This window comes from Tachyglossus aculeatus, chromosome 10, assembly GCF_015852505.1.
Source record: "Tachyglossus aculeatus isolate mTacAcu1 chromosome 10, mTacAcu1.pri, whole genome shotgun sequence".
NCBI lineage: Eukaryota > Metazoa > Chordata > Mammalia > Monotremata > Tachyglossidae > Tachyglossus > Tachyglossus aculeatus.
In genome coordinates this window covers 49,413,637-49,440,343 of record NC_052075.1, presented here as the reverse complement: position 1 = coordinate 49,440,343, position 26,707 = coordinate 49,413,637, and the positions used below count along the sequence as shown (strand labels likewise).

Sequence of the window (26,707 nt, the reverse complement as noted above, 5' to 3'; positions counted from 1 at the left end):
TTGAGCGCTTCCTGGGTGCACAACACTGGACTAAGCGCCGGGGCAACACAGAGAGACGGTCCTGCCCAATAAGGGGTCACAGTCCAGAGGGGTTGAGGGGGGATGGCCTCCCATCTTCTGATCATCCCAGGGATGCAGGCATCCATCCTCCCCCTGCAGCCCCAGATCCCTCTGTCTGTCTCTGTCTCTGTCTCTCCCTTTTAATCCCCGCCTCCCGCAGGAGCCAGGCATCCTGCCCCCCGAGCCTTCGCCCGGCCCCGTCTCTCCGCAGCCCAGGTGCGCCAGGGACTACATCTCCCAGCAGCCCCCGGGGTTCCGGCTCCATCAGTCCCGGTGGCCGCCCTGGCCCCGAGGGCTTCTGGGAGTTGTAGTCCAGGCGCGGCCGGGCGGTCCTGGCTCGCCGCTCGGGCTGCAGGCTGCTTAGTATTCAGGACGGGAGACCCGGACGGGGCCGGAGGGAGAAACACACACATACACACTGCGGAGAGAGCGGGCCCGGGGTGGGGGGCTGCAGAGGAGCAGGCTGGCACCCCCCCCAGAGAGGTGAGAGGGGGAGAGAACCGAGGCCCGCACACTCCAGAGACACTGGAGCAGGGGTGTGAGCGTTTTTCGGGGATTTTTGAGGCTCGTCTCTCGCTCCTACTCAGGTGCAGTGGCCTCCTGAAGACACCCGAAAGGGGGGTGTCCCCTCTCTCTTCTCCCATGGGTTGCTGTACTTCCCAGCACATCCGTCATCATCATCATCAGTCGTATTTATTGAGCGCTTACTGTGTGCAGAGCACGGTACTGAGCATCCAGCTCTGACCCCTGGACCCAGCGCGGAACAGAGAGCAGGTGGAGTTGGGGCCTGAATGGTTGGGAGTGGGATGGGCGTCTGGGAACTGGAACGGGGGACTTGGGGGATTGGAAGAGCAGGAAAGGGAGACGGGACTGGGGAGCTCTTCCTCTCTAAATTTCGCTCCCCCGTCCCCTCCGCCCATCGCTTCGACTCAACTCTCTCCCGCCCAGCAGGCCGCCGCCATGTCGGGTGACTACGAAGATGACCTTTGCCGCCGGGCGCTGACCCTGGTGTCTGACCTTTGCTCTCGGCTGCGGGACTCGGAGACCAGCGACAAGTGTCAGGAGTTCAACGACCTGCGGATCCGGGGTTACCCCCGGGCTTCAGACGCAGGTCAGCTCCATCGCCCCCCCGGTGACCCCTTTCAATAATGGCATTTATTAAGCGCTTACCATGTGCAAAGCACTGTTCTAAGCGCTGGGGAGGTTACAAGGTGATCAGGTTGTCCCACGGGGGGCTCGCAGTCTTCATCCCCATTTTACAGATGGGGTAACTGAGGCCCAGAGAAGTTAAGTGACTTGCCCAAAGTCACACAGCTGACAAGTGGCAGAGCTGGGATTTGAACCCATGACCTCTGACTCCAAAGCCCGGGCTCTTTCAACTGAGCCACGCTGCTTCTCCCTTTTGGCTTTCCGAGCCTAAGCACCCCAACCCCAGAGCTCCCCGAGCTTGGAATTGAAGGGAGGAGGCCCCCAACCACCTTTCCCGCCAAACTTATCCCGCGCTATGCCTCCGCCCAGCCCGGAACCTCTCCGTGTCCTTCGGAGTTAAGGTCTTGTAATGCTACACTGGGGTGTTAAGAGCTTACTACGTGCTGTGCGCTGTGCTAAGCTCTGGGGTTCAGACAAGGCGATCGGATTGGACACGGTACCCGTCCCACAAGGGGCTCGCGGTCCGGGGGATGGGAGGACGGGTTTTGAATCCCCATTTAACGGATGGGGAAACTGTTGAGATTTTTGAGAAGCAGCATGGCCGAGGGGAAGGAGCACGGGCTTGGGAGTCAGAAGTCAAGGGTTCGAATGTCGCTGTGCCACTTGTCAGCTGGGTGACTTTAGGCGAGTCACATAACTTCTCTGTGCCGCAGTTACCTCATCTGTAAAATGGCGATTAAGACCGTGAGCCCCATGTGGGACAGCCGGCGCTTACAACAGTGCTTGTCACATAGTTATTATGGTCATTATTTCCCGGGGACTTCTTCGTTTCCCCCCATCTTCCCTAGATCTCCCTTGGTCTTGGCCCTCCACTTTTCCCTTGGCCCCAGTTCCTGGGTTCCCTGTGCTCAGCTGGGGTCCCTGGGCCTCTGTGATGGCTACTACTGCAGTATCAGCCCGTTCACCCAGGGGTGGTGTTAGATTAGGTTAAGAGGGGAGAGTCCCATGGGCTCCACTTTGAACAAGGGAAGCGTTTAAGAAGTTGGGGCTACTCACTGGAGAAGCAGCTCGGATCCTTCAACCCCTACAGTCGAAACCTCTTACTTCCGGGAGTCCCGTGTGGGATTTCTCTCACATCAGCATCTCCCAGAAACTGCTACCCCCTTCATTCACTCATTCAATCATATTTATTGAGTGCTTACTCTGGGCAGAGCACTGTACCGAGCGCTTGGGGAAGTACAATACAGCAATAAAGAGAGACAGTTGTATTTATTGAGCACTTACTGCAAGCAGAGCATTCATTCGTTCAATCGTATTTATTGAGCGCTTACTGTGTGCAGAGCACTGTACTAAGCATGTGGGAAGTACAAGTTGGCAACATATACAGACGGTCCCTACCCAGCAGCGGGCTCACAGTCTAGAAGGGGGAGACAGCATTGTACTAAACGCTTAGGAGAGGACAATATAGCAGAAACGCATTCTCTGACTGCAACAAGCTTTCAGTCTAGAAGATCTGGTCCCCTGAGGCAGGTCATGTGGGAGGCCCCCCACCTATAATAATGATAATAATAATACTAATAATTGTGGTATTTGTTAAGCACGTACTATGTGCCAGGCACTGAACTGAGCACTGGGGTGGTTACAAGCAAATCAAGCTGGATACAGTCCCTGGCCCACATGGAGTTCACAACCTTAATTCCCATTTTAAAGCTGAGGGAATAGAGGCACAGAGAAGTGAAGTGACTTACTTAAGGTCACACAGCAGACAAGTGGTGGCGGAGTCAGGATTAGAACCCAGGTCCTTCTGACTCTCAGGCTCGTGCTGTAGCCACTAAGCCATGTTGCTTCTTATGGCTGGAACCCCAGGGAATGCCTCTGTCCTTAATGCTAGCTCCCAAATTCACCTCCCTTGTAATCCTCGGGGGGAGATGGGAGAACAGAACGTCGAACCCTGCTTGAAACCTGATGAAACCTCTAAGATCCTTTAACCTCCTTCAACGTCCTTTAACATCTTCAGCTTGGAGGAGCTCTCCGGGTGTGTTTGTGTGGAGGAGAAGGGGGAGGCCGAGGGCGGAGAAGAGGGGCAGATGGGGCAGAAGCTTGACGCCCTCCCTCCCACCTGACTCCGACGGTGCCTGAAGGACAAACCAGGGACTGACTCCAACCTAACTCCAACCCTAACTCTTCCCCCACCAGACATCTCGGTCAGCCTGCTGTCGGTCATCGTGACGTTCTGTGGGATCGTCCTCCTTGGCGTCTCGCTCTTTGTCTCCTGGAAGCTCTGCTGGGTCCCCTGGCGTGACAAGGGGGGATCGCCGACCCCCCGCAAGGACCTCGGGGGGGCTCCCGGCCACCTGGGGGGAGCCCACCTGGGCCTGGGCGGGGTCGGCGGGGGCCACCTGGGCCTAGGCGGCAGTGCTCACAGCCATCACCTCCTCCACCACCCCCATCACACGCCCTTCGTCGAGCTCCTGACCGAACGGGAGCTGGGAGGAGGGCCGGGGGGTCCCGAGACCCCCGAGCGCTCCTACCTGGACATGGACTCCTATCCCGAAGCTGCAGTGGCAGCTGGAATCAAGCTGAGTCAGACTTCACCGGACCTGCCCGGGGATGGGCTCCTCCTCCTCCCTGGTGGGGGCAAGGAAGGTGGGGGTGGGGGCCTCCCCAACGCACAATCCCACCAGCAGGTCACCAGCCTGGCACCCTCCGTGAGGTGAGGGGAAGGGCCGGGGAGGAGAGGGGAGGGTGGGAAGGGGCGACGAGGAGAAGGAAAGGAGGGATAGGGGTGGGGGCCGGTGGAGGGGAGGAGGAAGGGAGGAGAGGGGTGGAGGAGGAAGGACCAGGGAAGAGAAGAACTGGAAAAGGCGGGGGTTGGGTTACCGGGCCACCTCCTTCCTCTCCCCCTCCTTCCCCCCTCCATCCTCCCCGCCTTACCTCCTTCCCCTCCCCACAGCACCTGTATATATGTTTGTACAGATTTATTACTCTATTTATTTTATTTGTACGTATTTATTCCATTTATTTTATTTTGTTAATGTGTTTTGTTTTGCTCTCTGTCTCCCCCTCCTAGACTGTGAGCCCACTGTTGGGTAGGGACCGCCTCTAGATGTTGCCAACTTGGACTTCCCAAGCGCTTAGTCCAGTGCTCTGCACACAGCAAGCGCTCAGTAAATACAATTGAATGAATGAATGAATGAAAGGGCCCGGGAGAACATGGTCCCTTTGTGCGTCTGGGTAGGCCGAGGTGTCTCTGGAGGCCCAGAGACCCTGTCACTCGTGAGGCTCGGGGGGCTGGTCTCCCTTGCTTCCTCCTCCCTTCCCAACTCACATCTCCTTCCTGTCCCCCCCATCAGGTACCCGGCTCTTCCCCGCCCTTTGACCCAACAGCCGCTGACCCAGCCACCGCTGACCCTGCCGGACCCTGGGGAGGAGCGGCCCCCAGTTCCGCCACTGCCTCCTGTCCAGGGGGAAGAGAAGAACCGCCTTATTGGGCAGATCAAGCCCGAACTGTACCAGCGCGGGGGAGAAGGGGGGCCGCCGAGGGGGGCCCGGGGGCCCTGGGGTGGGGGCTGGGGGTGGCGGGGACGGGGGGGACGGGGACGGGGAAGGCGGGGCGCCCTGTGGACGTTTCAGCTTCGCCTTGCGCTACCTCTACGGCTCCGACCAGCTCGTGGTCCGGATCCTTCAGGCTCTGGACCTCCCCGCCAAGGATTCCAACGGCTTCTCCGACCCCTACGTCAAGATCTACCTGCTGCCTGACCGCAAGAAGAAGTTCCAGACTAAGGTTGGCCGGAGGGAGGGAGGGATCAGAGATGGCTCACGTGCTTGGGGACGGGCCGGCCTAGGGATGGGGAGGCTTGGGACTGGGGCACGGGCTCTTGAAGGAAGGCCAGGGTCGGTGGAGGGGGAAGCAGCGTGGCTCAGTGGAAAGAGCCCGGGCTTTGGAGTCAGCGGTCAGGGGGTCGAATCCCAGCTCCGCCAACTGTCAGCTGGGTGACTTTGGGCAAGTCACCTCATTTCTCTGCGCCTCAGTTACCTCATATGTAAAATGGGGATTAAAACTGTGAGCCCCCCGTGGGACAACCTGATCGCCTTGTAACCTCCCCAGTGCTTAGACCAGTGCTTTGCACATAGTAAGCGCTTAACAAATACCATTATTATTATTATTATTAACCCTCAAGGGGAGTGGAGGGAGCGTGGGAAGCAGCGTCGCTGAGTGGGTAGCACAGGGCTGGGAATCAGAAGGACCTGAGTTCTGATTCCAGTTCCTCCACTTGTCAGCTGTGTGACTTTGGGCAAGTCACCTCACTTCTCTGTGCCTCAGTTACCTCATCTGTAAAATGGGGATTAAAACTGTGAGCCCCCCGTGGGACAACCTGATCACCTTGTAACCTCCCCAGCACTTAGACCAGTGCTTTGCACATAGTAAGCACTTAACAAATACCATAATTATTATTATTATTATTAAACCTCAAGGGGAGCGGAGGGAGCGTGGGAAGCAGCGTCGCTGAGTGGGTAGCACAGGCCTGGGAATCAGAAGGACCTGAGTTCTAATTCCGGTTCCTCCACTTGTCAGCCGTGTGACTTTGGGCAAGTCACTTCACTTCTCTGTGCCTCAGTTACCTCATCTGTAAAATGGGGGTGAAGAGTGTGAGCCCATGTGGGACAGGGACTGTGTCCAACCTGATTAACCCCTATCGACCCCAGCACTTAGGACAGTGCTTGGCACATAATAAGCACTTAACAAGTACCAGAGTTACAAGTATTATTAAGCTGTGAGGGAAGTGGAAAGAACTAAAGCTGAGGAGCAGGAGGTGGCGGGCCCGGAAGGGGAAAGGGAGCTGCAGGAGGGTCAGCTGCAGCTGGTGTTCCTCTGCCCTCCCCTTCCTGCTCCTCCTTCCCTTTCTCTTCCTCCTCCTCCTCCTCCTCCTCCTCCCCTTTCTCTTCCTCCTCCCACCACCCCCGCCCATCCCAGGTGCACCGCAAGACGCTGAACCCCGTGTTCAACGAGACGTTCCAGTTCTCGGTCCCACTGGCCGAACTGGCCCACAGGAAGCTCCACTTCAGCTTCTATGACTTTGACCGCTTCTCTCGCCATGACCTCATCGGTCAGGTGGTGCTGGACAACCTGCTGGAGCTGGCAGAGCAGCCGCCAGACCGGCCCCTCTGGAGGGCCATCGTGGAAGGCAGCTCGGTCAGTCTGTCGGTCACCCGCCGGTCCCAGGCCCGCCACACCCAAATCCTCATCTCAGATGCTTCATTCTTCCCGGATTTCTTGGTCTGCCCTTTTCCCTGTCCTCCCTGTTCCCCCCCTCACCTCTCCTTTTCCTCGTGTGTGCGTGCGGGCATATGCGTGGTCTGTGTCTTCCTTCCCCATCCCTGCCACCATCTCCTTTGGCCCATTTCAGTCCACCTCCTCTCCTGCCCGTCCACCTCTCCTCCTTCCATTCCCAGAGCCTCTTCTCTGGTCTTCCGAACAAATGGGGTTTGACACGTCCCCGGGGAGCTGGACTGGAGGCGGCGGGCGGCCCATGGCCGTGCTGTTTACCAGGCCTGGCACCCGGACAGATCTGTTAAGTGGATTGAAAATGTGAGAGAGGGAGGGAGGGAGAGAGAGAGAGAGAGATGCACACACACACCAATAAGAGAGAGACACACACATACACACACAGGGGTCAGGCTGAGGGCTTGGGATCAGGAGCCCCTCTCCCCTTCTCCACCTCCTCCCCTATTATGTGCTCCCCAGGAGAAGGCCGATTTGGGGGAAGTGAATTTCTCCTTGTGCTACCTGCCCACAGCCGGCCGGCTCACCGTCACCATCATCAAAGCCTCCAACCTCAAAGCCATGGACCTCACTGGCTTCTCAGGTAGGGTCCCGGGAGGGGCCCTGGGGAGGGCCGCTGGGAAGACTGAAGGACTGGGGGGATCAGACACTGTGGCGGCGGGGTAGGTGGGGCACAACTGGAAAATTGGTGGCCCAAAACTGAGGCCTCAGGGAGGGACGGGGGTGGGACGTGAGTCGCCCGACAGGGCCTGGAAGCCGGAAGGCAGAGTCCCAGGGAGACCCAGAGGTTGGTGGAGAGGGGGCAGTTCATCTAGGGGAGCAGGGGGCAGATGCCAGAAACTCCCGCCCTTTAGACCCTTACGTGAAGGCCTCGCTGATCTGTGAGGGGCGGCGGTTGAAGAAGCGGAAAACCTCAATCAAAAAGAACACCCTCAATCCGACCTATAACGAAGCCCTGGTGTTTGACGTGGCCCCGGAGAGCGTGGAGAGCGTGGGCCTGAGCATCGCCGTCATGGATTATGACTGGTGGGAAGGGGGAGCCCCAGGGTCGCAGACGTGGATTGGGAATTGGCCAGCTCGGGCCGGGGTGGGGCGGGGGAAGGCCTGAGGGGACCGGAGAGGGCTGGGGGAGGCCGGGTGAGACGGGAGGGGCTGGAAAGGACTGGGGAAATTTGGGGAATAAGTCCTTGTCGGGAGGGGGAGGGAACCCCGTGGAGGGTGGCGGGGAAGACTGTTGGAGGGTGACAAGGAATGGGTTCTGAAGGGCCTAATGGCGGCGATAGGCTCTGTCTGAGAATCTAGCTTGTTGTCTCTTCTCCCCCATTCTCCCCCCGCCCCGCCCCCAGCATAGGGCACAACGAAGTGATTGGAGTGTGCCGCGTGGGCAGTGACGCGGCAGACCCTCACGGAAGGGAGCACTGGGCTGAGATGCTGGCCAATCCCCGAAAACCCGTGGAGCATTGGCACACGCTAGTGGAGGTGGGGAAGGGGGTGGAGGCCTAGGGGAGTGGGAGGACCAGAGCTTTAGGAGGGGTGAACGTGTGTCCCCCTCCTGGTCCTGGCCCCTGGCCCTGCCCACCCCATCCTCTCTCCCTCTCGACCGCAGGAGAAGACCCTGTCAAGTTTCATCACGAAGGGCAGCAAATCACCCGGTCCTTCGGAGAGGGACAGGGAGAGAGACGTCTCAGAGTGAAGGGTGAGCCAGTGTGGGGCGAGGAGCGGGCTTCTGGGCCTCTAGGAGGAGCGGGGTCCGGGAGGGAAAGAGGGGGGCCAGGAACTTGGACCCTGATGTTCCTTACCCCCCAGCCAGATGTCACGGATGACTTCCTCACCCCTGCTAGCAGCTGGCCAGGGACCGGAAGCCAATGTCCCCCGACCTATCTCCCGCCCGCCTCTTCCACCTCTTGCTGCTGGAGGGGCCAAGCCATTGTCCCCAACCTCCCCGGAAACGTCCCCTCCTCTAAGCCATATGGACAGAGTGGCCGCGGTCCCCTAGCCCTCCCTCCTCCTGACGCCCCCCACCATGAGTTAAGGAAGGTTTCAGTCTGCCTTCTCCCGAGGCCTCCCTTCCTGCCCCCTCCTCCTCTTTCCTGGAGGTCTGCGACTTCCCCTTTCCCCTCGCGTCTTTTCTCTCCCTGCCCCACGGAAGTGTCTCCGCCCTCCCCCTCCGAGACCCTTCCTGGTGGAGGAGGGGCTGTGCATGTTGGAGGGTCTGGGCTCCACTCCCGACCCCCTTATAAGAGTGAGACTGGTCAGCGCCTCCACTCCCGGCGAGTCACACGGGTCACTAAAGTCCCCAACCCTTTTCCCCGTGTCTGTCTCACCCCAGAACCTCTCGTGGTCCCCCCTCCCGGACGCCCCCAGATGACCCTCCCACGGGTGTCCTCCCCACGGACGCCCCCAGATGACCCTCCCACGGGTGTCCTCCCCACTCCCCCCGCCCCCTGTCCACACACACATTTGCTGCTGCTACCGTCACTGGAATAAATACCAACCATTGGGCCTCAGTGCTGACCCTGCGTTGTCTTTGGGAAGTGGGGATCGGCTCAGAGGAGGAAGAGGGGCCGGTGGAGAAGGAGTCCAGGAAGGGAAGGAGCCCCAGAGTAGGAAGGTCGGGGGAAGAGGGATCTCAAGCTGCGCTGGGACCGCTCCCCAAATACCGGGGAATGGAACAGTCACATGTATCCGGAACCCTTCCCACTGTGCTGTCTCTGGATCCGTCTCACCCTCTCGAGTGTCGTTTTTTGTCTGTGAGTCTTTATGTGTATGGGTGTAAGTGGGTGTGTGCGTATGTGTGTTTGTGTGTGTACACGCGTGTCCATCTCTTCCTCTCCTCCCTTCTGCCTCAAGGCTGTATCACAAAGGAGGAAGGGTCTGGATTGTCCACCGCGCTCCCCCCGTTCATTTTCCTTCCTTCCCTTCTCTTGGAGCAATAAAATAAAGTCCATTTAAAACGGAAGTTGGATCTGGTGTTTTTCCTTCTCTGCTTTGACCGTTGGCAGTGAGGGTGGCCATTCGATCGGTGTTGGGCCCAAAGGTTCGGTCTTCAGCTAGCCTGTTCCCTGTGCAGTATTGTGTGCATGTGAGTGTGTGTATGTGTGTTTGTGTGTCTGTGTGCGTGTTGGTATGTGTAGAGGAAGGTCAGCAAAGGGGTGTCTGTTCTCTCGCGTGCTATCAGTGTCCACCCTATTTTTTACTGAGGTCCTTCCTCACCACTCTGTCCTTGCCTCCACTCTCTTATAGGTTCTTGTTTCCCAGGACAAGAAAGAGAGAGAGAGAAGCAGGAGAAGTAATTTATTGTGAGTGGGGCTGGGGACTGATGTTTTGTAGGGTTTTTGGTTTGTTATTGTAAAGGGCAAGCTGATCTGTTATAGTCTGAGCACTGGAGTACACTCGGGTTGGTGATTATGGATTCTAAGTACTGGAGGAGCAACAGGGAGCAAGGTTGGGAAGATAAGCTCATTGTGGGCAGGGAACATATGTATCAACTCATTCCGTTATATCTCCCCCCATCTTACCTCCTTCCCTTCCCCACGGCACCTGTATATATGTATATATGTTTGTACATATTTATTACTCTATTTATTTATTTATTTCACCTGTACATATCTATTCTATTTATTTTATTTTGTTAGTATGTTTGGTTTTGTTCTCTGTCTCCCCCTTTTAGACTGTGATCCCACTGTTGGGTAGGGACTGTCTCTATGTGTTGCTAACTTGTACTTCCCAAGCGCTTAGTACAGTGCTCTGCACACAGTAAGCGCTCAATAAATACGATTGATTGATTGATTGATTGATTGATTGTACTCTCCCAAGAACTTAATATGGTGCTCTGCACACCAATAATTGATAAGAGAAGTAGCCCGGCCTAGTGAAAAGACCATGGGAATCAGAGGACTTGGATTCTAATCGCAGCGCCAGCATTCGTCTGCTCTGTGACGGTGGGCAAGTCTTTTAACTTCTCTGTGCCTCAGTTACCTCATCGGTAAAATGGGGATTCAATCCTCCTCTCTCAGACTATGAGCCCCATGTATAAAAGCCCCACAGCACTTTCGTACATAAATGTAACTTTATTTATATTAATGTCTGTCTCCCCCTTTAGACTGCAAACATGTTGTGGGCAGGGGATGTCTGTTATATCGTTACATTGTACTCTCCCCAGAGCTTAGTACAGTGCTCTGCACACAGTAAGTTCTCAATAAATACTATTGACTGACCGACAGGGACTGTGTTCAACCCAATTATCTTGTATAATAACATATTTACTACTCTATTTTATTAATGATGTGCATATAGCTCTAATTCTGTTTATTCTGGCGGTTTTGACACCTGTCTACATGTTATGTTGTCTGTCTCCCCCTTCTAGACTGTGAGCCCGTTTTTGGGTAGGGACTGTCTCTATGTGTTGCTGATTTGTACTTCCCAAGTGCTTAGTACAGTACTCTGCACACAGTAAGCACTCAGTAAATACGATTGAATGAATAATAATAATAGTAAATAATAATAGTGGTATTTGTTAAGCGCTTACTATGTGCCATTCATTCAATCATATTTATTGAGCGCTTACTGTGTGCAGAGCATTGTACTAAGCTCTTGGAAAGTGCAGTTCAGCACTGTACTAAGCGCTGGGGTGGGTGCAGGAAAATTGGGTTGGATATAGTCCCTGTCCCAAGCGGGGCTCACAGTCTCAATTCCCATTTTACAGACGAGATAACTGAGGCCCAGAGAAGTGAAGTGACTTGCCTGAGGTCACACAACAGACAAGGGGCAGAGACAGAATTAGAACCCAGGTCCTTCTGACTCCCAAGCCTGGGCTTTATCCACCAGGCCACGCTGTTTGTATCTATTTTAGTGATCATTGCAGCGCCTGACACATAGTGAGCGTTTAATTAGTACTATTACAAAAAAACCCCAAAATATAAAGGGATGGAAAAGGGGCAGGGAATAGAGGCCAGGGGTCACCAATCTCATCATACTCCACAGCTTTGTCCCTCTCCCGTTCTAGTGGATAGAGCCCGTGCCTAGAAGACAGAAGGACCTGGGTTCTAATCCCGGCTCTGCCACTTGTCTGCTGTGTGACTTTGGCCAAGTCACTTCACATCTCTGGGCCTCACGTGGCTCAGTGGAAAGAGCACGGGCTTTGGAGTCAGAGGTCATGGGTTCAAATCCTGGCTCCGCCAACTGTCTGCTGTGTGACTTACCCAAACTTCTCTGTGCCTCAGTTACCTCATCTGTAAAATGGGGGTTAAAACTGTGAGCCCCCCGTGGGACAACCTGTTCACCGTGTAACCTCCCCAGCGCTTAAAACTGCATTGCACATAGTAAGCGCTTAACAAATACCATTATTATTATTATCTGTAAAATGGGGATTCAAATGCTGAGCCCGCTGTGGGACGTGGGCTGTGTCCAACCTGATTAGCTTGTATCTACCCCAGTGCTTAGTATGGGGCCTGGCACACTGTAAGTGCTTAAAAAATACTTTAAAAAAGCAGTAGGGTCTCTGGGACCTTGATTGTATTTCCCTTATTATAACTTCTCATATTAAGATTAACTTGGATGAAACCTTTTTTTCTTCAAAATTTCCTCATCAAACTTTTGGAAACTTAAAAAAAATTATCTCACTAGTATTGGCGGAACATAAGAGCATCCTTAAGGTTACTTTCCGAGTTGTGTCCCAAAATAGCCCCTGAATTTCCTGGCCTCAGGTAGGGCTGGCTTCAGCTAGTAACTGCTGCCTTTGGGCGCTCGCTCAGAGAGTTTGGCCATGCTGAGAATTGGGGAGCTCCCATCCTCTCTCCTCCTGAGCCAGAAGACACCCCCCAGTCTAGTGGACAGACCCCCGGCCTGGGGGTCAGAAGGATCTGGGTTCTAATCCCGGCTCTGCCACTTGTCTGCTGTGTGAACTTGGGCAAGTCGCTTCACTTCTCTGTGACTCGGTTCCCTCATCCGTTAAATGGGGATTAGGTCTGTGAACCCCAAATGGGCCAGGGACTGTGTCCAACCCGATTATCTTGTATCTACCCTAGCACTACCAGACACGTAGTAAGCACTTAACAAATATCACAGTGATTATTACTGTTATTATTATTATTAATATACAGCAACCCGGGATGGAGACACAATGGTTCTGGAATCATGGTAAAGTCAAGCGGTACTTCCCCATGATGTCATAATAATAACGATGGTACTTGTTAAGTGCTTACTATGTGCCAAGCACTGTTCTAAGCACTGGGGTAGATAATGTCGTCATGTTATGCTGTGTGCCTGGGAAAACAGGGGCCATGTAATGCAAAGATGACAAATAGAATGGGGCAGTTGGTGAGGGGGTGAGGGGATTTTTTTTCTCTCCTCGGGCCGCCAAGTGTCCTAGATATTTATATTCCCCCATAGCAATATTTACACATCGTTATCCTCCGTTCTTTCCCCCTGCCTGTAACTTAATTTAGATGTCTTCCCCACTAGATTGTAGATTACTTGAGTAATAGTAGTAGCAACAGCATTTGCTTGGGTTCAGTTGGGAGGGGGATATAGGAGGAAAATAAAGAATAAAGGAGAATATAGGAGGAGAATACAGGAAAGTGAGAGGCGGACAGAGGTGGTGATGGCGTACGGGGGAGAAACTGACCCACAGAAGCAGAGCCGGGGATAGAGACAGGAGGTCGGGAGAGACACCACAAACCGAGCAAGTGACCCGGAGAGAGGGACAGACAGTAAGACGTGGGTGGAGCCGTGGAAAGATTTAGGACGAAGAGACAACTTGGAGAGATAGGACAGACCCAGAAATAAAGAGGCAGACGGGGAGAGATCAACAGAGGTGAGAAAGAAAAATAAGCTGCAGCGATTCTTTGCGATGGAGAGAAAAATAGGGTCACTGAGGAGGGAAGTGGGGGATGGAGGTGAAGGGGACAGAAAGAGCGTCCGAGAAACCGTGAGAACCAATGGTGAGGGAGAGTGACAAAGAGAAAAAGAGGACGATGGAGAGTTGAGAACAGAGTTGTTCACAGAAAATGATGGAGAAGGGAAGTGGGTGTTTTTTTATGGTACTTGTTAGCGCTTACTATGTGCCAGGCACTGTTCTAAGTGCTGGGGTAGACACAAGCTAATCAGGTTGGACACGGTCCCTGTCCCACATGGGGCTTCCAGTCTTAATCCCCATTTTACAGGTGAGGTAGCGGAAGCACAGAGAAGTGAAGTGACTTGCCCAAGGTCACACAGCAAGTAAGCGGAGGAGCCGGGATTAGGACCCAGGTCCTTCTGACTCCCACTAGGCCATGCTGCTGGGGGATGCAGAAAGGAGAATTAGCAGAAGGACTTAATTGCATTTGGGGCAGATTTATATTTCTATTCTTACCCTGACACACTAGATCATAAGCTCTTTAGGGGCAGGGATCGTTTATGTCAACTCAGTGGTACTCTCCTAAGCACTTAGTACAGTGTTTTGCACACAGTCTTCAGCAAGTACTATTGATTGATTGAAAAGGGCAAATATGGGGTTCATTCATTCATTCTTTAATAATAGTAATGTTGGTATTTGTTAAGTGCTTACTATGTGCCAACCACTGTTCTAAGCACTTGGGAGGATACAAGGTAATCAAGGTTGTCCCCTTTGGGGCTCACAGTCTTAATCCCCATTTTACAGATGAGGAAACTGAGGCACAGAGAAGTGAAGTGACTTGCCCAAAGTCACACAGCTGACAAGTGGCGGAGCCGGGATTAGAACCCATGACCTGTCTCTGTCTCTCTCTGTTTCTCTGTCTCCCCCTTCTAGACTGTGAGCCCACTGTTGGGTAGGGACTGTCTCTATATGTTGCCAACTTGTACTTCCCAAGCGCTTAGTACAGTGCTCTGCACACAGTAAGCGCTCAATAAATACGATTGATTGATTGACTGACCTCTGAATCCCAAGCCCGTGCTCTTTCCATTAAGTAGTGTATATTCAGCACCTACTGTGTGGAGAACATTATGGTAAATGCCGGGAAAAAATACAAGAGTGAGAATTGGACACAGTTGCTGGCTCCCCCGATCTCAGAATAAGCAGGGTGGGGGGGCGGTTTGGGGAGGAAAGATTGAAATAATAAAAACGACAAGCCACTTGAGAAGGGTATCTATAAATTATATAGTAAAAATTATTTGTGTTATACAGTACAAATGATTTATTTATATTAATATCGGTCTCCCCCTCTAGACTGTTAGCTTGTTGTAGACAGGAAGCATGTCTACCAACTCTGTTATACTGTACTCTCTCAACTGCTTAGTACAGCGCTGGCGCACAGTAAGTACTCAGTAAATCCTCCACTCCTCTGCCACTAACCTCCTCACTGTGCCTCGTTCTCGCCTGTCCCGCCGTCGACCCCCCGTCCCGCCGTCGACCCCCGGCCCACGTCCTCCCCCTGGCCTGGAAAGCCCTCCCTCCACCCATCCTCCAAGCTAGCTCTCTTCCTCCCTTCAAGGCCCTACTGAGCGCTCACCTCCTCCAGGAGGCCTTCCCAGACTGAGCCCCCACTTTCCTCTCCCCCTCCCCATCCCCCCCCACCCTACCTCCTTCCCCTCCCCACAGCACCTGTATGTATGTCTGTACAGATTGATTACTCTATTTTACTTGTACATATTTACTATTCTATTTATTTTGTTAATGATGTGCGTCTACCTTTACTTCTATTTATTCTGATGACTTGACACCAGTCCACGTGTTAGTTTTGCTGTCCGTCTCCCCCCTTCTAGACAGTGAGCCCGCTGCTGGGTAGGGACCGTCTCTATATGTTGCCAACTTGTACTTCCCAAGCGCTTAGTACAGTGCTCGGCACGCAGTAAGCGCTCAATAAATACGATTGAATGAGTGAATGAATGAATGAATAAATACCACTGATTGATTGGAAAGGCCCGGACGACAATAAGAACAATGAGAGGGAGATCACAGCTGCTAACGAAGCAGAGATTCAGGCTTCTCACTGCTCCGGCATGGCAGTCTAGAGACCAACAGCTTCACAGCTGCAGCTGTAGTCACATCCTGAAGGCCTCAAACACAGTCACAGCCTCTGCCTCAGCCTCTGCAGAAATGTTCAGGCCGTGTTTCCCCGCTCCTCAAAACCCTCCAGCCATTGCCCGTCCACCGCTGCATCAAACAGAAACTCCTCACCAGTGGCTTTAAAACACTCAATCACCTTGCCTCCTCGCTGCTCTCCTACTACAACTCAGTATGCTCACTTTGCTCCTCTGCCAGCCTTCTCACTGTAACTTGCTCTCATGTATCTCGCCAAGGACCCCTCGTCCACGTCCTTCCTCTGGCCTGGGACGTCCTCCTTCTTCATGTCCGACAGTTCCTCTCCCCCATTTCAAAGCCCTGTAGAAGGCACATCTCCTCCAAGAGGCCTTCCCTGACTGAGCCCTCATTTCTTCTCCCACTCCCTTCTGCGTCACCCTGACTTCTTCCCTTTATTCATTCCCCCTCTCAGCCCCATAGCACTTATGTACAGATCGGTAATTTATTTATTTAAATAATAATAATGATATTGGTCCAGTGCTTACTATGTGCCAAGCACTGTTCTGTCTCCCCCTCTAGACTGTAAGCTCGTTGTGGGCAGGGAATGTGTTTGTAATATTGTTATATCGTACTCTCCCAAGTGTTTAGAACAGTGCTCTGCACACACTAAGCGCTTAATAAGTATGATTGACTAAGCTGCAGCCAAAACCACAGCCTCAGCCACAACCCCCCAGCGGTCTAAGACAGAGGAATTCCAGCAGCAGCTTCAACCTCTCCTCACGACACTGTAGCAATTATTAGGGCTGCTCCTGGATTCATCCTTTTTTTTGTTACTACAGGGTCCCTGGGGCCCAGATCCATCTACATCACGTTGATTTGTTTTTAGGTTTCTAATAATAATAATAATAATAATAATAATGGCATTTGTTAATTGCTTACTATGTGCCAATCACTGGGGAGGATACAAGGTGATCAGGTGGCCCCACGTGGGGCTCACAGTCTTCATCCCCATTTTATAGATGAGGGAACTGAGGCCCAGAGAAGTTAAGTGACTTGCCCAAGGTCACACAGCAGACATGTGGTGGAGTAGGGATTCGAATCCATGACCTCTGGCTCCAAAGCCCGGGCTCTTTCCACTGAGCCACGCTGGATCGCAGCATGGATTTCTTCCCCCTTCTGGACTGTGCGCCCACTGTTGGGTAGGGACCGTCTCTATATGTTGCCAACTTGTACTTCCCAAGCGCTTAGTCCGGTGCTCTGCACACAGTCAGCGCTCAATAAATACGATTGAATGAATGAATGGATGAATTTCTGGATCTCAGGCCGATTTCTTGGTGTATTGGAGACTCAGATCGGGCTCATCCTGGCTTGTTATTATCGGGACTCTGTGGCACAGTTCCCCGCTATCGCTCCTTTTATCCCCTAATTGACGGGCTTTGGGTGTCCCTCTCTTTTCGTTTTCTGCCTTTTCTCCCTCAGTTTCCCCCAGAAGCCCTGACTTTGCCCTTCTCTGTCCCTGCACTGACCCGTCTTCACCTGTAGGGGTCTCTGTCCCTCCACTGTTGAGCCGCATAATAATAATAATAATAATAATAATGGTATTTATTAAGTGCTTACTATGTGCAAAGCACTGTTCTAAGCGCCGGGGAGGTTACAAGATGATCCGGTTGTCCCACAGGGGGGCTCACAGTTTTAATCCCCATTTTACAGATGAGGGAACTGAGGCACAGAGAAGTGAAGCGACTTGCCCAAATGATAATAATGGCATTTATTAAGCGCTTACTATATGCAAAGCACTGTTCTAAGCACTGAAGGGATGCAAGGTGATCAGGTTGTCCCACGTGGGGTTCACAGTCTTAGCCCCCATTTTACAGATGAGGTAACTGAGGCACAGGGAAGTTAAGTGACTTGCCCAAAGTCACACAGCTGACAGTTGGCGGAGTCGGGATTTGAACCCGTGACCTCTGACTCCAAAGCCCGGGCTCTTTCCACTGAGCCACGCTGCTTCCCTTAAAGTCACCCAGCTGACAGTTGGCGGAGGCGGGATTTGAACCCATGACCTCTGGCTCCAAAGCCCGGGCTCTTTCCACTGAGCCACGCTGCTGACGGCTAGTGGAGGGATTCGGGTCCCAAGGAGGAAGGCCCTGAAGGTGGGGGGGATAGGGAAGAAAGGGGAAGGGGTCTCCCCCATCCCGCAGCCTTTCCCATCTCTTGTCCCACAAGATACGCCTAGGGGGGAAACTACAGTGCCCCGATTTCAAGGAGTTCTTCCAGAACCCTCCGAATAATCATCATAACTAATAATTGCGGTATTTGTGAAGCGCTTACTATGTAGCGGGCACTGTACTGAGCGCTGGGGTGGAGACAAGCAAATCGGGTTGGACACAGTCCCTGTCCCACGTGGGGCTCACAGTCTCGATCCCCATTTGACAGATGAGGGCACTGAGGCCCGGAGAAGTGAAGTGATTTACCCAAGGTCACACGGCGGACGGGATTAGAACCCATGACCTTCTGATTCCCAGGCCCGGGCTCTCAAAACCGTTGGCCTGGCCTTTCCCACGAACCCAGGCCATTTGGCCTGTCCGACTCCCCCCTCCTCATTACCTCCAACCCCCGCCTTCCCCTCCCTGTGGGGAGGGAGAACGGGCTGTGATGTCCCAGGTGAAGGAGAAATGGGTGATGCCCCCCTCAGAGCAGCTATCACAGCTCTATATTTACCCACCGTCCCCGGGGAGGTGAGAGAGTCAGGGAGTGATAAGGCCGTGATCCCGTGGGCCTCTTCCTCTCTTCACCTTTTCCCCATCTCTTCCCTCCCCTCCCAAGCTCCTCCCTGCTCGCTTCTCTTTAGTGATCCTTCCGTCAGTATTTCCTCCCCTCTTCTGTCTTTCGGCCTTCTTCCTCCCTTTCCCCCCGTTTTCCTCTCCCCAGTCTTTCTCCCCCATTCGCGTCCATCCCTTCCCGGTCTCGCAAGTTTTCCTCTTTCCCCCTCAGTCCCCTTCCTTCTGCCCTTTTCCGTCCCTGGCTCCGGTCTCCCCCATCCCTCCTTTGGTGTCTTTCTGAACTCGCCTCTTCCTTCCTTCTGCTCCCTCCCCTCTTCGTCTTCTCCTCCCTCTCCTCTTCCTCTTCTCCTATCCTTTGTCTTTGGGCCGGCTCCCTTTCCCTCTCCTTGCTCCCTCCGTTCTTCTCTCATCCATTCCCTCCCCTCATTTCTCCACCCTCCCGTTCTCTCTCCCTCCTCCTCCGTCGGTCTCCCCTCCTCCTTCCTCCCTCTTCCCTCTTTTCCTACCTTCTTTCTCTTCCCCACCTTCTCCCTTCCCCGTCCTTCCGACTTCCTTTTCTCCCCCACACTTCCCTCTTCTTTCGCCTTTGCTTCCCTCCTTCGTCCTCTCTTCCCCTCCCTTTCTCTGTCTCATCTCCCTCCCTCTCTTCCCAGCATCTCTCCATCCTTACCCGTGTCCCTGTCTGTGGTCCTACCCTCCTCCGTCCCTGGGGCCCTGTGTCTTCTCCTTTCCCTCTCCTTTGCTTTTTCCCTTCCCTCCCTCTGTCCCCCTCCCTCCTTTCCCATCTCTCCATCCTTACCCGTGTCCCTGTCTGTGGTCCTACCCTAATCCGTCCCTGGGGCCCTGTCTCTTCTCTTTTCCCTCTCCTTTGCTCTTTCCCTTCCCTCCCTCCCTCTGTCCCCCTCCCTCCTTTCCCATCTCTCCATCCTTACCCGTGTCCCTGTCTGTGGTCCTACCCTAATCCGTCCCTGGGGCCCTGTCTCATCTTCTTTCCCTCTCCTTTGCTCTTTCCCTTCCCTCCCTCCCTCTGCCCCCCTCCCTCCTTTCCCATCTCTCCATCCTTACCCGTATCCCTGCCTGTGGTCCTACCCTCCTCCGTCCCTGGGGCCCTGTGTCTTCTCCTTTCTCCCCTTCCCTTCCCTCCCTCTGTCCCCCTCCCTCCTTCCCCATCTCTCCATCCTTACCCGTGTCCCTGCCTGTGGTCCTACCCTCCTCCGTCCCTGGGGCCCTGTGTCTTCTCCTTTGTCCCCTTCCCTCCCTCCCTCTGCCCCCCTCCCTCTCTTCCCAGCATCTCTCCATCCTTACCCGTGTCCCTGCCTGCGGTCCTACCCTCCTCCGTCCCTGGGGCCCCGTGTCTTCTCCTTTCCCTCTCCTTTGCTCTTTCCCTTCCCTCCCTCCCTCTGCCCCCCTCCCTCCTTTCCTTCCTCTCCCCCTCTCTCCCCGTCTCTCTCCCTCCCTCCCTCTCCCTCCCTCCCTCTCCCTCCCTCCCCTCCCTCCATCATCAGTATTCCTCTGCCGTCTGCTGGGCTCCGGGCTGCTCTCGCTCGCTGCCGCACCGTCCGAGGCGGGGGCCGGGCCTGGGGCCGGGGCTAGGGGAGGGGGGTGGGGGTGGGCTGGGGGAGAGGCCAGCCGGCGAGGCCCGAGCAGGCGGAGACCAGCCAGGAGGGACGGCGGCCCAGGAGCCCCAAGCCCCCTCCCCTCCCCTCCCCACGCCCCCCGCCCCCCCCCCGGCCGCCCCCCGAGGCCTCGGAGCTGCCCCCGGCCCGCCGGGGATGCTGCCCCCCGACGGAGCCCCGCCTCTCGCTGTGAGTACCCGCGCCCCCCGGGCCGGGGGACAGAGGGAGGGGCAATTGGGGAAGGGGGCCGAAAGGGAGCCCTTCCGCGGACCCCTGGAGCGAGCCTCCAGGCTGGGGAGGGAGGGGGCTTTTGAGATGGGGGGTCCCCACCCCAGAAACCGGGGGAGGAGACCACTAAGGTTGTGCAACGGGCGCGGGGTCTGCAGCCGGCAGAGAGAACTGGGGAGGGGGCTCCGAGAGCCTCGGAAGGGGCTGGGGCATCCGCAGCCTTGGCCGAGGGGAGGGGGCGAAGGAGGGGACTGAGCGGGTAGTAGCGGGTCGTTTCCTCCCCGCCCCCTCCCCTCTGATGGCTGAAGGGGAGACCCTCCGGGCCCCCTGGTTGGGGGGAGGGACCCCAGCCCAGGGGGGCGGCTGCGTGGTGGGGAAGGGGGGTAGGAAGATGGGGGTCCGGGAAGAGCAGCGAGGGCAGTGCCCGAGACGAGTCTGGGGAAGGCAGCCATGGTGGGAGGGAGGGGAGGGGGAAGCTGGTTTCTCCCCCAAACCCAGTGCCCAGGGGACTGGCACCTCCCGATCTGGGGAAGTGGGACCAGGCCTTAAAAGCCCCTTCCCCTCCCCGGACCAGATCTCCGGGTCCCGAAAAGGGAGGTTCTCTTCCCTCTCTCCCCTCCTTTCCTCAAATCCCCTTCCCTGCCCCCTCCCCATTGATGGGGGGTTGGGAGGTAGTGATGGAGAGGGGAGAGACAGAGGGAGAGAGAGAGAGACACACACAGAGAGGGAGAGAGAGAGAGAGAGAGAGAGAGAGAGGCGGGCACGGAGTCTCCCTGGCAACCGCGCCTGGCAGGAGCGGTTGCCATGGTAACAGAGGAGCGAGAGAGCCCAGAGTTTGGGGAAGTGAGAATGGGAAAGGCGCCCCCTCCCCTCCCCTCCCCTCCCCTCGGGAAAGGTGGCCGGCTGGGGGGCTGAGGAGGGTCACGGTTTGGCTAACTTGCTCCCCCGTCGCCCTTCCCTCCCCCTGTTCCTCTTTCTCTTGGCACTCCCGAGCCTTGCCCCTTCCTTTCTGCCCCATCTCCCTCAGGCCCCTAGTCCCTCCCCCTCTCCCCATTACCCTCTGCTCCTAGTCCTTCCCCTTCTCCCCATTACCCTCTGCCCCTGCTCCTCTCCCCTAAATGCCCCCATCCCGGTTCTCTCTTCCCAAATGCCCGTCCCCTGAGTGCCCTCGGCCCTCAGGGCTCTTCTCCCGAGCCTCCACTGGTCTCTCCTCCCCAACAGCCCTGGCCCCTGCCCCTTGGGCCATCGGATCTGGCTGCCCATCTCACAGAGCCTTTGGCTCCCTGCCCTTCTCCCCCCACAACCCTCTCTCCACTCATACCCGCTATCCCTACCTCCAGGCTTCAGCCCCTGCTCCTGTCCTCTCCCCGTTCCCAAGTCTCCTTCTCCAGCTCCAGGGCTCCTTCTCAGTGTCTCCGGCTTGCGCCTCCCTCTCCCGATGCCCGCAGCCACGGTCCAGGCGCCCCACCTTGTTGCCTCTCACCTGCACCCTCTTCTTCCTGGTGTCCTCGGCCTGTGCTCTCCTTCCCTCGGTGCCCCCAGCCTGGGCCCAGAAGCCCTCTCCTTGCTGCTTCTAGCCTGTGCCCCCTTCCTCCTGGTGTCCTCGGCCTATGCTCCCCTCCGCTTGTTGCCCCTAGCCTTGGTCAGGTGCCCTCTGCTCGGCATCCCAAGTCTGGGCCCCTTCCCTTTGGTGCCCCCGACCACGGTTCAAGTGCCCTCACCTCGGACAACCAAGCCTGTACCGCCCCTTCCCAGGGACGCCATCCACCGCCGGTGCCATCAGCCGGTGCCACCCCTCCCACCGTGCCTTCTTTCCCGATCCTGTCCCTGGATCAGCCGGTTCATGCCCCACTGCCTCCAGCCCTTCCTCGCCCCCCGCCTCCCTCTCCCCACCCTGCCTGACGTCTCCACCGCTCCTCTCCCCCACTGCAGTGTCTCTCTGGCTGGCCGGTAGGCCGGGGACCTCCTCGGGGAGGGTTGGGTGTGGGGGGTGCCATCCCCATCCTTGTCTCCCCCACCCCCCCTGCCCCATCCCCCCGGCCAGGGAACGCCGGGCCTAGAGCTGCAGTCGATGCCACTGCATCGCCCCATTGCTATGCGCCTCACATCCCCACTCCCAGCCGCGCAGCCGCCAGACATGAACAGAGGCAGAGCAGCAGCTGGGAGCACTCTGACCAAACCGGCTTCCCTTCCCCCCTTCCTCTCCCCAAATCCAGCCATGCAGCACCCCCTCACCCCCCAGCACTTCTCCATGCTTCCTGACTCTGGGAGCTCATTCCCTCCCGCCTCCATCCTTCCCAGGCCCCAGGAATCCCACTCCTTCTGCTGGTTTCCCCCACCCTGGGCTACTCTCTTTCCTGGGTTCCTCCTATCTGGCCTTCCCGGCTTGTCTTGTAACGGAGTTGTGCACATGGTGTAACATGCACACACACACACACGGTGACACACTGAGAGTCAGTGACACACAAAAGGGAGTCCCGCTCCCCAAGACAGAAACACAAATACCCAGCAACCATCCACAACAGCTGTCCGAAACCCACCACCTGAGAGAGCCCCACTGGGTCTCCTGACCGGTGGGAGGGGGTGAAAAAGAAAGAGGCAGAGGGAGGAGGGAGAGAGGAAGGGAGGCCACACAAGCTCCTGTACTCAGAGAGACGCCTGCTTGAGGAATCGCGCCCCTGGGACATCAGAAAGGGTAAGACGGAGTCAGAGAAAAGAGACAGGCCTATGCCGGAGCCTGGCGGGGAGGGGATGGGGCCATCCCCATGGATGGGTGGGCAGAGAGAGAGAGAAAGAGAGAGATGTGTGTGGTGGCAAGGGAGGACACGCCGCAAGTAGCCGGAGAGAAGTCCACGTGCACAAAGTCAGCGGGACGGACCCACCAACTCAGAGCAAGATGCTTGCCCAGTTAATGGAAGAGCTAGAAAGTCGACACATTCATAGTTCCACAAGAAACTATACCCAGACACACATACGCACACACACACAAACACTTAGACACATACACGCACGCACACAAACACACACCCGGGCCTCAGATGCAGAAAGTGGGTCATGCTCCTATAAAATCTTAGAGATATGCACAGTCAGGGGAAATCAGAGTCAGAGACATATTCATGGGTAGAGAGATAAAGTGTCGGAAAGAGACACGCAGAGAGTCGGGGGCACACAGAAACCCAGAGAGAAGGATTCATTCATTCTTTCATTCATTCATTCAATCGTATTTATTGATTCCAGAAGGAATTTATTGATACAGAAGGAATCAGGTTGGCTCACAGAGTCAGAGAGCTTCACACATACACACACATGGAGACGTACATGCATCACACATCCAAACACACATACGTCCAAATAGAAGTTCTCACAGATGTAGAAGCAGAAAATAATAATAATGATGGTATTTGTTAAGCGTTTTCTATGGGCCAAGCACTGTTCTAAGCACTGAGCACTGTTCTAAGAGAAGCAGCATGGCATAATGGATAGAGCTTGGACCTGGGAGTTAGAAGGTCATGGGTTCTAATCCTGGCTCTGCCACTTGATTCATTCAATCGTATTTATTGACTGCTTGCTGTGTGCAGAGCACTGTACTAAGTGCTTGGGAAGTACAAGTTGGCAACATATAGAGACGGTCCCTACCCAACAGCGGGCTCACAGTCTAGAAGGGGGAGACAGAGAACAAAACAAAACTTATTAAAATAAATAGAATAAATATGTACAAGTAAAATAAATAGAGTAATAAATATCTTGTCTGCTGCGTGACCTTGGGCAAATCGCTTCACTTCTCTGTACCTCAGTCACCTCATCTGTGAAATGGGGATTGAGACTGTGAGCCCCACGCGGGACAGGGACTGTGTCCAACCGATTTGCTTGTACCTACCCCAGCACTTAGTACCGTGCCTGACACAGAGTAAGCACTTAGCAAGTACCACAGTTGTTATTATTATTATTAGATGCAGAGGTATATGTGCTGTCCCCCACCGAAGTCCAGTATCGCACATCAAGGGACCCAGCTTCTCCCTGACCCACAGAGAGATACATATTATCCTCTCATGGTCATTTAAAACACTAGCACACACCCAGAGAGGGACAGAGGCTATTTAGGGAGGCCAAGGCTCCTGCAGTGTGAGTGTGGGTAATTTGACAGCAATATCAGGCTTCCACAGGACTTCCTCCCATAGTAATAATAATAATGGCATTTTTATCAAGCGCTTACTAGCAAAGCACTGTTCTAAGCGCTGGGGAGGTTACAAGGTGATCAGATTGTCCCACAGGGTGGCTCACAGTCTTCATCCCCATTTTCCAGATGAGGGAACTGAGGCACAGAGAAGTGAAATGACTTGCCCAAAGTCACACAGCTGACAAGTGGCGGAGCCAGGATTTGAACCCATGACCTCTGACTCCAAAGCCCGGGCTCTTTCCACTGAGCCACGCTCAGTGCTTGCTGCTTTTCCTGAATAGTAATAGTAGTAATACTATTTATTGAGTTACCACTGGTACAGTGCCTTGTACTAAGTGCTTGGGCAAGTACAAACAAAAAGTGCTAATAATAGCAATAATAATTATGATCTTTGTTAAGTGCTTACTATGTGCAAAGTGCTAGGGTAGATACAATGTTATCAGTTTGGACACAGTCCCTGTCCCACATAGGGCTCACAGTCTAGATAGGAGGGAGTAGGATTTAATCCCTATTTTTACAGATGAGGATACTGAGGTATGGAGAAATGAAGTGACTTGCCCAAGGTCACACAGCAGACAAGTGGTGGAGCGGGGACTAGAACCCAGATCCTCTGACTTCTACGCCGTGCTCTTTCCACTTAGCCATCCTGCTTCTCAACGAGTTTACCCCTGATTGAGGAAGACAAATATTTGCTACTAGAATAATAAAAATAATTGAATGTACTATGGCTTACACATTTATACACCAGGGCTGAGAACGGCTGTAAATAAAATACATAAAGGGCTAGAAAAGGCTGGTAGTATTGGGGACAAGTGAGGAAGACGTACTATATTACATATAATATTAATGTCTTCTTCTCCTCTAGACTTTAAGCTCGTGTAGGCAGGGAATGTGTCTGTGTATTGTTATATTGTACTCTCCCAAGTGCTTAGTACACAACTTTGCACACAGTAAATGCTCAATAAATATGATTGAATAAATTGAATGAATGAACTTGTTAGAGAACGTGGAATGATAGGAGGGTTTACACAATGGATATAGTTGGGGTCCATGGATTTGGGAAGGAAGGGAGTTCCAGGACAGGGGAACGATTTAAGGAAGGGGATGGAAGTGGGTGGGAGTACTGAGAGCCAGGAAGAGTCAGAAGATAAACTTGGGAGGAACGGATTAAGTGAATGGGTTGGGAAGGAGTACTTGAAGAGAGCAGAACTGTAAGATGGAGAGTGTTGGAAGACAAACCCGTAAAGTTTTTCCCAAATGCGGAAGGAAATGGGAAGGCAGTGGAGGGTTTTGAGGATGGGAGTGACGTGTGCCTCGGTATCACCTGAAGAAGATGATCTGGGCAGCAGTGGGTATTAGCTATTAGAGTGGGGAGAGGCTGGAGGAAGGGAGCCCAAAATGGAGGCTCATAATGAGAGTCTAGTCATGATATGACCAGAGCTTGGGCCAGGGTGGCCTTGTGGAAAGAACACAGGTCTGACAATCAGGAGACCTGGATTCTAAGCCCGGCTCCTCCGCTTGCTGTGTGACCTCGGGTGAGACTTCTCTAGACTGTAAGATCATCTCCAGACTGTAAACTGTGGAGTCTCTAGAGTGTAAGCTTGTTGTGGGCAGGGAATGGGTCTGTTTATTGTTGTATTGTACTCTCCCAAGTGCTTAGTACAGTGGTCTGCACATGGTAAGCATGCAATAAATATGATTGAATGAATGACACATGTCGTTGGTCCCTCTATTTCTACATCTGTAAAAGGAGGATGAAATGTCCATTTTCCCCTCACTCGTGTGGGACAGGAATGGTCTGACCTGATGATCTTGTACCTACCCTAACGTTTAGCATAATACTTGATCCATAACTAATGTCATATTTGTCAATAATGTCATATATAATGTCATAACTAATTGCCATATTAATGACAATTAATAAATACCACCATTATCGGGCTGGTGGCTTTTTAGGTGGAGAGGAAGAAGGGGCAGATCAGGGAGACAAATAGGAAAGAGTAGTAGAGTTTGGCAGTAGATTGAATGCGAGAGTTGAAAGATAGCAAGGAACCAAGGAATCAAGATACCAAGGCTGCAGACTCCTGGCGTGGGGGGAAGGAGAGTTATTGGGAAAGATGGGAGTTTTGGAGTTTGGGAGCAAACTTTCGCTTCTGCTTCCCCCTCACCACCATCTTTCAGCTCTGCTCTTAGGAATGGGAGGCTTGCCATTCCAGAATTCCTCATTCTTTAGATTCTGACGGTGCTTTTGGAACTACTCATGACTCTGTTCTTTGAGCTAGGAATCCTGTCTACAGTTCTCAGAGTCAGTGGAATCCCAGAGTACTCTACTGATTGGCTCCTTTATAAGAAGAAACTTCTAGAGTGCTAAAGAAGTCACTTCTGGCTGGGCTAATTTCAGTTTCTCCCCAGTTTCTCTCCCTCACCCCCTGC

The 26,707-nt window shown here is 54.2% G+C and overlaps 2 protein-coding genes across 3 annotated transcripts in view; both read left to right on the top strand.

Annotated features, from left to right (window-relative positions):
* The first annotated feature begins 398 nt into the window (after positions 1-398).
* SYT3 (synaptotagmin 3) lies at positions 399-9,441 on the top strand. Its single transcript, XM_038753104.1, is given in 12 exon segments — positions 399-543; positions 648-834; positions 1,012-1,171; positions 3,406-3,922; positions 4,563-4,737; positions 4,739-4,993; positions 6,185-6,403; positions 6,956-7,076; positions 7,348-7,519; positions 7,840-7,972; positions 8,100-8,189; positions 8,300-9,441. Coding segments are annotated over 9 exon segments (1,830 nt in total). The 5' UTR covers positions 399-543; positions 648-834; positions 1,012-1,020; the 3' UTR covers positions 8,187-8,189; positions 8,300-9,441.
* Positions 9,442-20,007: 10,566 nt separating this feature from the next.
* LRRC4B (leucine rich repeat containing 4B) overlaps positions 20,008-26,707 on the top strand; it is a 37,988-nt gene continuing 31,288 nt past the window's right edge. Inside the window, exon 1 of one of the 2 annotated variants that reach the window (XM_038753118.1) lies at positions 20,008-20,058. The gene's annotated coding sequence lies outside the window, so the exon portion shown is untranslated. Of the gene's footprint in view, positions 20,059-22,732; positions 22,793-26,707 lie in introns of those variants that run through there. The other variant, XM_038753119.1, reaches the window with a different exon arrangement.